The following is a 15,856-nucleotide window of genomic DNA, read 5'->3' as shown; positions in this document are numbered from 1 at the left end:
TATCAACATTTTGGATGAAATAACTCTGTGACATGACGAGGGTTGGGGGTGCCTGTCCTATGCATTATAGGATATTGAGCAGCATCCCTGGCTTCTACCTATTAGATGCCATTAGCACCACCATTCCCCATTTGTGACAATCAAGAATGTCCCTAGATATTTCCTAATGTCTCCTGGGGAGCAAAACTGTCCCTCTGTTTAAGAACCCCTGGAATAACCTCTAGGGGCAACTGGACATTTTCCTGGGGACAACTAGAGCCCTACAGTCCCAGAACTCCCACTCAAAAGAAAACTTGTCCCGAAGTACCACTCTTTTAGAAACACTGTCATTTAAAATTAGCTATAAAAAAGAAAGGAAAAAAAAAAAAAACCTTCAAGCACATTTATACTGCCTTGAAGAGAAGCTAATGAAGTTTGTGACTTGAAGGTTATATTCAATTTAGCCAAGTCAGCTGGACCTGCAGGAGAGTTGCAATGCATATTTATTTAATTACTTCAATACATGAGGAGAGAGAGAGAAACAATTTAAGTAGTGCAGGCTTGTCCGTCTCTGTTCCCTTCCCAGGAGGGAAACTGCTATGAGAGACAGAATCAAGCAGATGAACATTCTTTTCCTAGTCAGTGCCAACTCCTTTGTGGCCCCAAAACGTGAGCACCTTGCATTTTGAGTATGCATGACTTGTTCTTCCCACACCCTCCCACTCATTTGGCGCTTGCTGTATGAGAATCAGGCTGGTCCAGGCTTTCTCACCTGAATCCAGTAAGGCCAGTGGTTAAAAGCTCAAGCTCCAAAGCTCAAGTCCTCCAAACAGACAGGGCCCTACTACTTACTAATAGTGTGACTTCAGACACTCAAGATGACCTTGTTAAACCTCCACCAACTCCATCCAACTCTATCCAAAAGACAGGATTACGAGCCACCTCACAGGGTTGTGGTGAGAATTCAATGCAAGAGCCGTGCTTGCTGAGATCAGCCTGATAAGTGGGAAGTGCACAGTTTGGAGTATCCAACTCAGCCCTTTGTTTTTGGGAGGCCTTTGGCAAGTTCTTTAACCTCTCTGAGCCTCAACTTCCTCATCTGTAAAACAGGAGTTGTGAGGATTTGAAGAGTGCTCCTAAAGCCTTTACAACATAGCAACTGCTTGATCAACATGAGCTGTCATATCATTTGGCTCATAATAAGCACTTAGTATCACTCTCAGCATTTTCCCCCACCTGTTTACTTCTTTTTTTTTTTTTTTTTTTTTTTTTTGTTGAGACAGAGTCTCACTTTGTTGCCCAGGCTAGAGTGAGTGCCGTGGCGTCAGCTTAGCTCACAGCAACCTCAGACTCCTCGGCTTAAGCGATCCTACTGCCTCAGCCTCCCGAGTAGCTGGGACTACAGGCATGCGCCACCATGCCCGGCTAATTTTTTCTATATAGATTTTTAGTTGTCCATATAATGTCTTTCTATTTTTAGTAGAGACGGGGTCTCGCTCAGGCTGGTCTCGAACTCCTGACCTTGAGCAATCCACCCGCCTCGGCCTCCCAGAGTGCTAGGATTACAGGCGTGAGCCACCGCGCCCGGCCCTGTTTACTTCTTTAAGAGCTAAATTCTCCTCTACCTGCTAAAATGGAAGCTCTGTTAGAAATCTTTGTTTTCATCCTTAACCCCACATGAGCCCACCTCCCAAGCCTACAACAATTTCTGGCAATATAGTGGGTGCTCAACAAATACTTGTAGAATGAACTTCCCTAGGACTTGACTCTCCAAGCTTCTAGGCTTGTTGCTTAAACTTACTAAAGATCTTGCAGTGAAAGCTACCCAGATTTCTCTCCCAAAGACCCCATACAACTCTGTCTCTCCAGATACAAATTCAAGAAGCTGCGGCACTGCTCTACAGGAGGGGAGCCACTCAACGCAGAGGTGCTGGAACAGTGGAAGGCGCAAACTGGGCTGGAGCTGTATGAGGGCTATGGACAGACAGAAGTGGTATATCTAAAGGGCAAAGTTTACGTTTAGCATATTGGGGGCCTTTCTGTCTCAGGACTGTCAACTGAGCCTCTGAATGCCCCCATCCTGCTTTAAATTTTTGTGCAGTTTCTCAGAATACCTCACCTTCTCAGAAGTTTCCAAAACTTGTGAATTGCCCAATTAGTGCTGGCTGAAGGAGGATTATGATTATACCATATGGTCTTCCTGCCTCCCAAGCAGGCGAAATCTCAGGGGTATTAGGAGTGGGTGAGATTCAGAATTGAGTAGCTCATCTTTCCATTGTGTTGGGAAGGACCCTCTGAGAGCCTCTGTGGGGAATTTATTCCAAGATGCACTTAATGGAGTTTAAAGGTGTGGTTTTCAAACCAGCAGGGGCAGCACCTGGGAATTTGGTAGAAATGCAAATTCCCAGACCCCACTCCACACCTGTTGCATCAGAAACTCTGTAATGAGGCCCAGCAATCTGCGTTTAAACAATGCTCCAGAATCTCAAACTTGATTTTGATGCACACTCAAGTTTGAGAACTACTGGTCTAAAATAATATATTTCAGAAGATGAGCTTGCACACTGGGAAAATCCATCAAAAGTGAATCTCAGGTTTCATTATCATGATATAAATAGCTACAGAAAATGAATTTTTGTATACTTATATAAAACATGTCCTCTCAATAGGGAATAATTTGTGCCAATCAGAAAGGACAAGAAATTAAACCGGGCTCGATGGGGAAGGGAGTCGTACCCTATGATGTCCAGGTGGGTTGAGAAAATATCTGGTTCAATAAAGAAGAAAGAACATTTTACAGTTTTTTGCTATTCCTTATACAACTATTCACAACCTGTTTTCATTTTGTGACAAGGAAAATGTTAAGAACCTGAATCGTTTTTTTCATTCTAGATTATAGATGAAAATGGCAATATTCTACCACCTGGGAAAGAAGGGGAAATTGCCCTCAGACTGAAATCTACACGGCCCTTCTCTTTCTTCTCTGAATATGTGGTATGAGAATGTAAAAAGTGCTATTCATACTCTAATAAAGAGTGGGGTCCAAATTTTATATCCACCATGTCTTGCTATGTAACCTTGGGCAAGTGACAAAATCCAGGTCTATTTCATCAACTGTAAAAGGGGGAGGATATCATCTAACTCTAAAGAGTATTGTAAAGATTAAATTCCATACGTAAGAAACCGGCTGCAATGGTTGTCCTCAGAAAGGAAAACTGGACAGGCAGGGGTAGGGGTGGAGACAGGGAGGTGCTAGAGGTGTAAAAGAGGCTGATAGTTTATCATCCTCTTTTTGACATTTTATATTTTACACTAGGCACTTTTTAAAATAATTTTTTTCTTTTACAAGTAGGATGTGTAATATACTAGTCATTTACTGGGTGCCATACCTTTGTCGCTATTCTGACCCAACTAACCCCCGAACACCATCTTTGATTCCTAGGACAATCCAGAGAAAACTGCTGCCACGTTAAGAGGAGATTTTTACGTCACTGGAGACAGAGGAGTGATGGACAGCGATGGGTATTTCTGGTTTGTTGGCAGAGCTGATGATCTCATTATATCCTCTGGGTTTGTACATTTGTCACTCTTAAAATGCAACGATTTGTCAGAGAGGGGGATCTACTGGGAGGGTGTAGTGATCAAAAGCCTCTTTTCCTCTTCAGGTACCGCATTGGGCCATTTGAAGTGGAGAGTGCACTCATTGAGCACCCAGCAGTTGTTGAATCGGCTGTTGTCAGTAGTCCAGATCCAATCCGAGGAGAGGTAGAGTGAATCTCATTAATTAAATAGCAACTTCATATTTTCTTCCTTTTTCTCTCTCTTTTTTTTTTTTTAAAGACAGAGTCTCACTCTGTTGCCTGGGTTGAGTGCCGTGGTGTCAGCCTGGCTCACAGCAACATCAAAATCCTGGGTACAAGTGATCCTCCTGCCTCAGTCTCCCGAGTAGCTGGGACTGCAGGCACACACCACCAAATTTTTTCTATTTTTAGTAGAGACGGTGGGGAGTGATGGTTTTCTCACTCTTGCTCAGGCTGGTCTCAAATTCCTGACCTCAAGTGGTCCTCCCACCTCATCCTCCCCGAGTGCTACGATTACAGGCGTGAGCCACTGTGCCCCGCCTGCAACTTCATATTTTCAAGTTCTGTCCATTTGACTGAATCAAGAGTGGTCATTTAATTCGCATTATGAGGCATGCATACAGCAAACATGTACACTAGGCAATCAATTTACAAATGAGTTGTGTACCAAAGGGGGTGCAGTAGGATTCTTTTGGTGGCAAATGACAGAAACTCAACTCAAAATGATTTTAGTTTAAAAAAAATGTTTTGGCTCACATAAGTGGGAAGTAGTCAGGTACAGCTACATCCAAGGTTCATGTGAAGTCGGCAAGACTTAGTCTCTCTCCATTTTTGGCTCTGCTGTTCTTTATCCTGGCTCCATTTGAGCAGGTTCTTCCTATTGGATAGCAACAGACTCCAGACTTACACAGTTTAACAATCCTTCCCAGACCTTCAGGGAAGGATAAAGCTCTTTTCAATCATTTCAAGGAGCTCTCAGGATCTTATCTGCCAATCTTAGATCACATCTCTAACTAACATGGGCCAGGAAATAGTATATGCTGACTGGCTGGGCAGACCTGGTTCATATGTCTGTTGTCAGAGGTAGGGTTGGTGTCAACCCCACTGAGAAGTTAGGGTAATACTCCATAGAAAAATCGGGGTACTGTTACTAAAAGGGCAGAACAGATACTGCCTAAGCAAAAATAGCAGATTTCACTGAATGCACAATTATCATGGAATTCAGAATATATTTTCTCACAGAAACAATGCAAAAAGGAGATTGTGGCCAACTTCCCAAACAAGTGCCACAAGCCTATCCAGGACTTCATGAAAGGGAACTCTGGCAATGACAATAGTAGCCTTAGTTCTAAGAGGAAGCCCTATGGTATGGAAGGGAGAAATTTCCTTTCCTCATGGAAGTTTCCTACAGACTCAACAAGTGACAAAATTTCAACAGTTTGTCTATCAGCATCTTCCCCCATCTCCTTCTGTACCTCCCTCTGCGGAGACGCTATGGATCCCACATTCTTCCTTCCTGCATCCCCTCCACTCTTCCATTCTCCAAATTAGTTTCCTCCTGCCACCATATTCTCATTCTCTCAATATAACTATTTTCAGCTGAATGGCAGAAGTAAAAACCAGGTAGAATCAACATACAATTAATAATTTAAACAGTCAACGGAAAATAACCCAAACTTTATAAAACAATTTAAAGAAGTTTATTCTGAGCCAAGTATGTGCAACCGCAGCCCAGAGAGTCACATCCAAGAAATCTTGAGCAAGTGGCCCCACCCTGGTTGGGTTACAATTTGGCTTTATATATTTTAGGGAGACAGGAATTACATATAAAATCATAAATCAATACATGGAAGGTATATATAAGTTTGGCCCAAAAAACTGGGATATTTTGAAGTGGGGGGCTTATAGGTTATAGGTGGGTTTCAAGATTCTTTCATTTGCAATTGGTTAAAGAAATGAAGCTTTGTCTAAAGGCTTAAGATGTTTTAAGTTAAGATAAGGAAGTCTGTTAATCAGAGACAAGCCACCAGACATGCTGAGACTCAAGTGATCTGTTAAGTAAACTGATGACCTGCAGGTCTGGCTTAACCTTTGCTTACATGGCCTTAGGCCTTAACATGATTTAGTATCTTATGGTTACAAAGAGTAACTCCAGGAGAGAGGGGGCTTAAGTAAGCCTGTCTAACCTCCCTTCTCCTTATGGCAGGCAACTCAGCTTTAAGTTTTTCTGGGGTGTCCTTGGCCAAAAGGGGGTCCATTCCATCTGCTGGGAGGCTCAGGATTTTATTTTAGTTCACAAAACTATACTTCCTAACCTCAGTAATTACCTAATTTTGGTGGGTTTTAAAAAGTATTACAGAGAAAGAAACAATAAAAGGCAAGAACGACCTCTTAGAGATAAATTAATCCTTCCTGAGAGTTGATTTCCCAGGACACAGAATCCTCCACTAGAACTCCCCAGATTCCCTGTAAAGCACATGTTCTCTAGAACCTCCATGTGTCCCCTCCTACAAGCTTCTACCAGTATAGGCTTGAAAGAGCAAGTGTTTATCTGTAAATGAAGGACTGCCCGTATAATAAATAGGACCAGCCTGATTGAAATGTTAATACATACGTGACATGTAAATAGGACTCAGCCCTTGGCTTTACTGAACCACTGTGCTCCTTACACTCACAAATCATTTACCTGGAATTAGATCTCAAAATCTCACTTTATAACCATATCCAAGCTTTATTCAGAGGTGATCTCTGACATTTTCAGTCATCATTCAAGCTGCTGTTAACAAATAATGACTCATGTTCAGCATTGGTTCCAAAACCTTGATGTGTCTGAAAAACAAACAGCAATAATTGACTTTTCTGTTGCAGGTAGTCAAAGCTTTTGTTGTCTTATCTGCACCCTTTAAATCCTCCAACCCAGAGAAATTAACTCTTGAGCTTCAGGATCACGTGAAAAAATCAACTGCACCTTACAAATATCCAAGAAAGGCAAGTACTTTGCCCAAAAGTTAAGTTTGTGTTACCAAACTAAGGTCTAAGTTAGTATATAGATTTTATTGGATTTTGACTTTATGGTAGCCCATTATATAGGTAGAAGACACCTTTTCAATTTGTTTGGCTCTGAGAATTTTGGTTTAAAATGATTTTTATTAGCACACTAGAAATGCATAATAAACTAGAACTTTTTATCTATTCTGCAATACTGAGTAACTACTAAGAATCTTCTAGGACGAATTAGTCTCATTCCATATCAGATTTTAAAATGGTGGCAAAGAAATACCAAGTGCCTTGTCATTAGGGACAGCACCTGATTTACCTATCTTAGTACTCTTGGCACCTATAAATTTAAAGTGCATGCCTTTAAGTATCAATTGACCTCACTAAAGGCTCAGAAAGAAGATAGTATCCAAATAAACTTTGCAATCTTTCCAGAAACCATCTTCAAGGAAGGATTTTAAAATAATTCTAGATAAAGGCACAGAGATGGCACTGCAATTTCCTTCTAACCCTGGAATCCTATAGGTTGATATTGACTGATTCTCTGCATGAGAATTCCATTTTGGGTGGTATCATTATAGCCAAAGGGTAGTTAATTTCAATTTCAACCTAAGAACCACTCACATTTTCTCCATTCATTTACATCAGTGACTCTGATTTGCAGAAACATTGTTTGAGTGCATTTTTAAGTACTTAAACACAGTAGTCACAAGGAAAAGGAACAGAGAGGATTTTACGGTCAAGTCAGTGCAGAAGCAGAAAATTGTATACTCCAAATTATTCCTAAAAAATCTTCCTCAGAACCTTCAGGACCCAAATCTTAAAAGCTCAAAAGCCAAGAACTTCTTTTCCTTTTGGATTCAGGTGTAGCCTCCATTTCCCAGGGGCAATAGAGGCCTAGGTCTACTTTGAACTGGAGGAAAGCAATGGGGTAAAAGTATTCTTTTCTTCTGGCAAAACATTCAAGTGAATTTGCACTAAAAACCCTTAAGAGAGAGCTACATTGTCATCCTTCCTATGTAATGGGACCAGTTTCTGGTGTTCACAAAATTCAATGAGCTTAGGCTAAGACAATCTTGACTTTAAAATTCAACCTCAAGTTTCATGAAAGTTCTCCTATTGTACTGACAGTTGGAGGAAGTCAGAATGGAATCAAATGTCTCATAATGTTTTTCTGTCAATTAGGTGGAATTTGTTCAAGAACTCCCAAAGACCATCACTGGGAAAATCAAACGCAATGTTTTACGAGACCAAGAATGGGGACGAACATAGCTTAATAAGAAAACTGACGGACTAAGTAGTAACGTGGTTGCTTTCTTTTAGTATTTGCTTCCTGAAAATTCAGTGACTACTGTCTTAAAATGTTCTAAGATTTTTCCTAGTTGAAAACTGTTTCGTATTTAGCCAAAAAAATTCAAAAGTAAAAATATAAAAATACATGGATGAAAATGTTATAATGACCAAACTGAGAAAGGTAATGATTACAATGATTTGCAGTGTTTAAAATAGCAGGAGTGAAATGATTCCTAAAAAACAAAAGTGCAAAATGAATCTGTATTTCATTTAGCCTGTGCCTGATTAATTCAAAATAAACAACTATCCTAAGAGAAATGCTGGAAACACAATTTCTTCTGCCTAACATCTTTGAGACCTGACCTTTTAAAGTATTAATGTTAAAATAGGATAATGTTAAAATAGGATAGTTCAAAAGCCAATAATGGATTTAACAGAATTATGTAGTTTTATTGTACCTCATTCTAAAGGAAATTCACTGCAAAACATCTGAAACTTGGATTATTTAGGAGTACTAATTATTCAATTAATTTTTTATAACTTTACTTTTTAGGACCATGTACATGACTTTTTTGATACATAATTTGACATATAAACATCTTTTATTATACATATACATACTATAAAGCAAAAGATTTACTAAAAGAGAGAAAGAAAAAGTACAGAACACCAACCTTTAGGGAACAAATTTATTTTGATTTTTCTGAAAATATCAAGAACTATGAAAAACAAGCTGAATGGTTGGCTGTAGCAAAAGCAAAATACAAGTAAAAATACCATTTGAAGATGTTTAACGTTAGAGAAACATGTTTGAAAATATGAAGTTTAACACTCTTTCTTCTATGAAGCAAAACAATTTTATTCAACCACAACATTAGAGGTTTTTTTAACTGACTTTTTAAAATAAACAACTAAAAGAAAAAAAAAAAAAAGCACTCAATTCCCACCCTGGAATCTCGTCATTTATAAAATAACATCCTCAAATGTCAGTGAAAATAAACAGGTAATAAACCTAAAAACAAATTTTTAAATGAGTGAATTCAGTTTCCAAGAATATACCATATTTTATAGCTGGGAAAGAATAGCTTGTATCACACCTGGGTCTTACCAAATACAAATAAATTCAAAACACAATTAAAAACAAACTATCAAATCAAAATCTTTCTGTAGAGTAGCAGCTTTCACAAGTAAAAGGAACCCAGTTCCAGAGTTGTATAGGCATGTGGCCAATTTTATTCCCAGAGTCCTTTTGTCTTGCACTATCAAAATAAAAGTATCTTTGTCTTGGAGTGAGTCCGCTGAAGGCACCAAAATCCTATCCTCCCTCTTCCCACATATAATACTAATAATACTCTTATTAATCCTTTCAAGATGACTTCAACCTCATTAAGACTTAACAATCTATCTGAAGATATACAAGGATGGTTCTGTCCTGCCTATTCTCTTTGTCCCTCTGAAATCCTCCCACTCCGGTTTACCAAGCAGAACCACTAGATAAGGGGATATAAAAATATATTCCCATGGTCACTATCCATTAAGTAGACACAGCCACTTGTGTGGGAAGTCTTAACATTTATACTAGGTTCCTAACGTTTTTAAAATTTAAGAATAAACCCATCTCCAAAAGCTAAAAAATTTTTACAGCCTGACTTTTACAGTCTCAATCTAAACAGTCTATTTTGCAGACTTTGTTGGTGTCTGTCTCTTCCAGCCTTTTTCTTTCTTTTTTTTTTTTCTTTCTTACCATTTAGGTTTGTGTAAGTGCAGCCTTTTTCAATTGTTTTACTCAAGAGAAGCCCTTGAAAAAAACTTTCAAATTCAGGAGACCCCTACAGGGAACCCTTATGGTACATGAGCATGAGCACTAAGTTGAAGGATACTCTTATTTCAAAGAAATCCAGAACTGTCAGACTAAGGCTAAGTTCCTTCTCTTCTTTCAGAGAAAGAAATCTCAAGCTGAGCAGATTTTAAGGGTTCCTCATCTAGTCAGACACTAGTTCTGGGAAAAGAAGAAGAAAAGCTATTTAATTTCATCTTGCAGTTCTTCCAGCTGGGTTCTAGCAAGACTTGAGACTTGTATCCTTCATTCTGAAGCCCAAGTGGATGCTGAAAGACTTCAGGAGTTCCTCTGGCAAGGTGATTGTTCCAGAGTCCATTTCCTTTTAAACCTAAGACTCTTGTCACTTTAAGAAAAAAGTTTTTCCCCAGGGCCATACAGAAACTTGTTCATGTGATGAAAAATGTCTGCTAAATAGGCTAGTTTCTGTAGCCATTCTTCATTTCTTCAAAGCACTCAGCAAAACGTTGCCTACTAATTTTTTGTAAGTATGTTGCCAATTCACCTTTCAACTCAAATATCCTATCAGGAACTCTTCCTCTGATAAGCCATTGGATATCTGGATGAAGCAGGACACTTATGTGCTGTTTGTCCATTTTTTAGTTTGGGGTTTTTTTTTCCCCAACATTCTTGCATAAATGGGTCTTTAATGATAAAGTTAATCATTTTTATAGCGTTATTCAGAACTTTCTTCATTTCATCTCCAAGTTTTTGATATCAGCATCTCTGTGAAGAAAGTAGTGTGCTCTAATGTCAACATCAGGATTTTCTCTTTTAATGAGGCAAATCTTGTCATGGAGCCAACTGCTGATGGGGCACCACGGGTACAGATGACAGACCTTTGGTTTTCAGACATGAAGACATTAAATATATATTGGCCTTTGTTTTGGGAGGCTCCTAGCAGCAGAAAAAGTTTTTTTAATTTCAACATCATTTACAAATCTTACAAATGCTACAGCATGACAAATATTACTGAAAAAACTATTGATCACCAACCCAGATAAAGAAGCTGCTGCTCTTTGGTTAATTACACAAAACCTTTTTAGCATCACGTGACATATCATCAGTAATTCAACTTATTGAGAGTCAAGTCTTTTCAACTATTATGCTGCATCTTGCCCCAGCAGCATTTCTGTATCGGTATTATTAGATTGTCACCAACTGTGTGAATTTTTCTTTTCTGGAATAAGTTCTGCTACTAAATAATTTGGTTCCTAAACCCTTTCACTGAATATCATTTTTGAACGAAAGTTTTACTGTTTTGATATTCCAAAAGCCATTTAAAATAATCAATAGCCTTACTTGTCAAGTGGCTGTGATTTATAGTTACAAATGCTAGATTTTTAAGTCTCATGCCTACAGACGATACACAATGGAATAGGACAGCCTGGCTGACAAGTCCATATAAAAGCAGCTTTCATTATAAAGACAGAATTTGTGTCCCTTGTTGCACTACTATACTGAAGTAACTCAGAAGACTGAAATTCTTCAACACCAACCTTTTCAGACATGTCCCTAGCTCTATTTCTAGAATGGTCATCTTCTATTTCATACCTTGCCTTCAAAAACTGCAGCACTGAACTATCAGATTTGTTACACACAAATGTTAACAAAATATAAAAATAAACAAAACCAAACATGAAAATCATGAAAAGTATAAAAACAGCACAAAACAATTCATTTCTAAGCTGCACAATCCACATTTTTACAATGTTTACAACAAAGTGGCAGGGGACACCTGAGTTGTGGCACATAAAAATTCCCTCCTTAGAATGAAAAGTTCCCTCTAATTTTCTACCTCACAGAGCCCGTTCACTCCCGTAAGTCAGTTGGCAGTGCATAAGGGGAGGCTGGGAGAGGCCAATATCCTCCTCCTGCCACCCACCCCTCTGTGCAAGAGCACGAGGGCCTATGCACACTGCCATACAGGGATGAAAGATCTCTAACAAAACTGTTAACAGGGCTATGTGATCATTGTTCACTACTGTGAGAACAGCATCACGCAGCACACAAAGGTCAAAAACAATGTTTTCAGTCACAATTTTATGTGGAACCTCAGCAATATCTCATAGAACCCCAATTGAGAAACTCACCTTCAATGCCAAATAATCTCCTATGAGAGGTCATTTTCATTTGACTTGGATCCTTCTGTAACCTGACTCGCAATTTCAGGTTTGGCTCCTCCCTCATTCACCACCTGCATCTCAACTGTTGGTTTTATCTGCTCCAGCTCCTCACTAATCTCTGGTACCACCTGCTGGTTATTTTTTCCTTCTGCTGGGTTGTTTTGATTTAATTTGTCACCAGATTCTAATTTAGTTTCTTTTCCATTTCCCTGCTTTGGGTTAAGCTGTGATGGGTCCTTAGCACTCTTCACCACCTCCTGGAGATTGTATTTTCTGAACAACGTGTAATCTTTCACAACACTCAGGCAACAGACAGCTTTGATGATTTCTACTACCACCGTGTATTGTGGATTGGTGAGATCCACTTTATTTTCTGGATTGAGGCTGCCCACTATTCCTGTAACAAAAATATGAAAATACTTAGATTGAGAAGGATACTATTAAGCTTGATGGATACAAAAAAATCCCTTCCTGTTTGGGACTTGCTAAAACAAGATACGTACTAATCCATTCTTCTATGTGGACTTCAAATTCTCTGAACAAATTAATAAATACAGATTAAATCCTGAGACATTTAATAAAAGCACTTTTTTCCCAAAGAAAATTCAATCTTGACTGGAAGACTATCAAAAAAATCTCATATCTAACATACTGAAATCAGTTAGGTCTGATTTTTTTTTTTTTTTTTTTTTTGAGACAGAGTCTCATTCTGTTGCCTGGACTAGAGGGCATCATCAAAGCTCATTCCAACCTCAAATTCCTGGGCTGAAGCAATCCTCCTGCTTCAGCCTCCCAAATAGCTGGGACTATAGGAACATGTCACCACACCTGGCTAATTTTTCTATTTTTTTTGGAGATGGCCTCACTTTGTTGCTTAGGCTGGTCTCAAACTCCTAGGCTCAAGCAGTCCTCCAGCCTCAGCCTCCCAAAGTGCTGGGATTACCAGTGTGAGCCACTGTGCCCAGGCAGGTCTGATATTATTTTAAGGGCATTTTAATATGCTTGGTTCTACACTTAAAAATTTAAGCTTTAAATCTTTAAAAAAGAAAATCCTTAAAAACAAGTTGTTTACCATTGAACATCTATGTAAAATCACCAACAGAAACATACCTGCCAGTTCTTTGATAACCTCTTCTCTGTTCATGTGACTGTTATTTCGAGATTTATATACAATTTGAAATGTCCCTTTGTTTGGAGCTTTAAACCACGGTTCCAAAAATGTTTCTGCATATTTTTTCATGTCTTCTAAGAAAGCCTTGCATGTGCCTGAGATGGGTAACATTCGTAGAATAACTCGAGTCTTCTTCTTCTTGGTTTTGTACATATCCTGAAGAATATGATGTACCAATTTCTCAGGTTCTAAAAGAAAAAAGAAAATCAACACAGAACAACTAAGTTAAGAAGATAAGTTTTCAGACATTTTAAAGATTCTTCACCTTCTAAAATAAATTTTCACTGGCTGCAAAATATTAATAAATTGACAGAAGTAGAAGAAATTCTCATATTTTAAATGAATCTAAAAACCAATCATCTTTTCCAACTAATATTTCTTCAGTGCCTACTATATACTAATACTGCATTTAATATTTTAACTTTTCATCATTATTACTGCTTTTGCTAAAAACAATTGGTCATGTAGACACTGAAGTTAATATTTTTGTGATATCTTCATTTATCCAAACACAACACCATGCTGTTGACTTCTTATTACAAGTAGCAACTATCAGAGTAAGAGACATTAAACAGTACATGCTTTTTTACAGAAACAAAACAAAAAATCTGCAAGTCAGTTCAAAAGATTTAATTAACCTACTAGCTAAGTTAGTATATAACTCTAGATCTCAGACCTATGAGGAATTCCAGAACCATGCAGTGTATAAGATAACGAAGTGGTGGTCTTGAGGTTGCATCCTGCTTACATACAAGTTTGTTTGGGGCTGCTCAGTGTTTTCAATATTTTTAAGTTAGTTGACCACATTTAAAAATCAAGAAACTTCTTGAGATTTCCGACTTCTTTTGAAAAATTGGAAAGTCTGGCCCTATATTCCCAAATGGCAACAACTGCCGACAGCTCAGCAGCAGCTGCCCCTTTTAGACAGAACAAGCACACTTGTTCTGCCTAAAGTTATACAAAGGAAGCAGCAAAGGCTTCCACTCTGAAGCCAATGTTATATCTACCACCGCATTCTATCTCTCCATATGCTTCTGCTAATGTAGTGTAGAGAAAATGTGATCAAAGGATTAATTAAGCCATGCCTATGTGTTGTAGGCTGTATTCTCTGAGACAGGAAGATACCCAAATATTATAAATAAATAATCTTAAAGGCTATTAGTCAGACACACCTATCCCAAGTGTCCTGATGAAGACTACATTATTCGCTCCACTCTCCACTGACTGAAATCTTCTTAGCCTCATCTCTGTAGATGTCTTAATGTCACCAACTTCTTTCTTCAAGGCAGCCTCCACATCGTCATCTTCTCCCTCACTTCCAGAGGTCTGCTGATCCTTGTCTGTAAACTATTCACATAAAACCAGTAAGCAGAAACTACATGATAGACCATGTTTAAACACTATAATTAACTACTTATGTGATATCTCTGGTGGCAGATGGCTCAATATTGACAATAAAGGTTTTCTATTAAGAGACTTGAGACACCACTCCCTCCAAAATGCAGAGGATGAAGGGAGTTCCTTCAGACTGCAGTACGTATAATTTGAAAATGTTTTCAAAAGCATCTTGGCAGTCTGAGATAACACATTTCCGACAGAAATGTGCTCACTAGACGAACCTTTTCAGGGTGGACCTTAATACCATCACTAGATATCTCTGTGCCGATAAGACATTCTCCTTTTGGTGAGATTAGACCATATACTTAAAGAATTAAAAACCCTTTCTCCTGTTCTACTAAGGAACGGGGCACAGCAAGTTCATGAACTTGCTCAAGATATCAGTGTAGACAGGACATGCACCTGCTGCCCAGTTCTCTGCCCTACCAATGGGGTTGCCAATCAGGCATTAATAACTGTGCACATTTATGGAGCCTTTATTACATACCAAGATGTACTTTATGTACGTAAGCAACTCTCTACCCAAATTTATGAAGTACTATCATTATTCTCTTTTTTATTTAGTTCACCAGAATTAAGTAATGCACCCAAGTCCCAGAGCTAGTAAAAGATGAGGCCTGAATTCAAATCCCCTTTGTGTTATCTTTCTTCATTTAATTCCTTAGTGCACATGTGTGTACTGGTCCAGATTCTAAGCCAATAATATAGTGACTTCCAAACTGTGATGGGACGATAAGGTTTTAGGTGGTGTTGGTACAAAAGTTTTTAACTTTTTAAATGTACTTTTATGTACATTTGAGAAATAACCAGAGCTAGTACTGAACTCACTATCTCAGAGATATCATTGCTTAGGACAAACACACATTATTACTGCCGAGCTCGCAAGGATGTCATGAGAAGTACTTGTTTCTGAAAGATTCAGCGCATCGCCTGGTCCACAGGAAGCAACCAATAAACGGAGCTACCGTGATTTATGACGGAAGAAAAGCCAAGGCGCAAGCACAAGACGGACCACACAGGAGACTGCACGCGAGACAGCGCGAAGAAGGGACAGAGGCGAAGCCACACCCCTGGCCGTCACGCACGCGACAAAACGCGCGCATGCGTACAAAGGTAGCCGACCCTCAGGCCTTCCCTCCTCCCGGAAAGGCCTTCTGCCCGCCAGCGCCAGAACCGGTACCTTTTCTGGCCCATACATGTCGTCACCGTACTCGTTGAGCAGGCTGTAGGCCTCCTCCACGCACTTGCGTTCGTTCATGTTGCAGGTGATGAGGATGCCCTGAAGCCCGGGCTCCAGCTGCCGGGGCCCGCCGGCGTCGCAGCGTCGAGCCCGCTTGGCCGGCACGTACTGAGCCTTGCCCTTGCGCTTCCCGCCGCCAGGCCGAGTAGGTTGCTGAGCGGGCGCGGCCATGGTGCCTGCGAGCTGAAACAAACGATAAACGAGCTCCTGCACGGTTCTCGGCGTCGTGCCCTC

The 15,856-nt window shown here is 39.4% G+C and overlaps 2 protein-coding genes across 4 annotated transcripts in view; one reads left to right on the top strand and one right to left on the bottom strand.

Moving 5' to 3' along the window:
* LOC138394655 (acyl-coenzyme A synthetase ACSM4, mitochondrial) overlaps positions 1–8,159 on the top strand; it is a 20,507-nt gene extending 12,348 nt beyond the window's left edge. Inside the window, exons 7-13 of the mRNA XM_069486849.1 lie at positions 1,849–1,972; positions 2,649–2,729; positions 2,872–2,973; positions 3,422–3,549; positions 3,645–3,744; positions 6,429–6,548; positions 7,743–8,159. Coding sequence (XP_069342950.1) covers positions 1,849–1,972; positions 2,649–2,729; positions 2,872–2,973; positions 3,422–3,549; positions 3,645–3,744; positions 6,429–6,548; positions 7,743–7,829 — 742 coding nt within the window. The 3' untranslated portion in view covers positions 7,830–8,159. The remainder of the gene's footprint in view (positions 1–1,848; positions 1,973–2,648; positions 2,730–2,871; positions 2,974–3,421; positions 3,550–3,644; positions 3,745–6,428; positions 6,549–7,742) is intronic.
* Positions 6,077–15,856, bottom strand: THUMPD1 (THUMP domain containing 1). 3 transcript variants are annotated; one of them, XM_069486863.1, is made up of 5 exons: positions 15,563–15,856; positions 14,157–14,331; positions 12,924–13,172; positions 11,781–12,210; positions 6,077–6,389 (listed from the first exon to the last, which is right to left on the bottom strand). In XM_069486863.1, exons 1-4 carry the CDS (start codon positions 15,791–15,793, stop codon positions 11,801–11,803), a joined length of 1,065 nt encoding a protein of 354 aa, XP_069342964.1. In that variant the 5' UTR covers positions 15,794–15,856; the 3' UTR covers positions 6,077–6,389; positions 11,781–11,800. The 3 variants fall into 3 exon arrangements, with proteins under 3 accessions (XP_069342964.1, XP_069342963.1, XP_069342962.1); XM_069486862.1 differs by lacking the exon at positions 6,077–6,389 and adding an exon at positions 8,794–10,584; XM_069486861.1 differs by lacking the exon at positions 6,077–6,389 and having other exon boundaries at positions 11,568–12,210.

This window comes from Eulemur rufifrons, chromosome 14 (genome assembly GCF_041146395.1).
Source record: "Eulemur rufifrons isolate Redbay chromosome 14, OSU_ERuf_1, whole genome shotgun sequence".
Classification (NCBI taxonomy): domain Eukaryota; kingdom Metazoa; phylum Chordata; class Mammalia; order Primates; family Lemuridae; genus Eulemur; species Eulemur rufifrons.
Note: the sequence above shows the minus strand (reverse complement) of the source record. Positions and strands in the feature narration are given on the sequence as shown.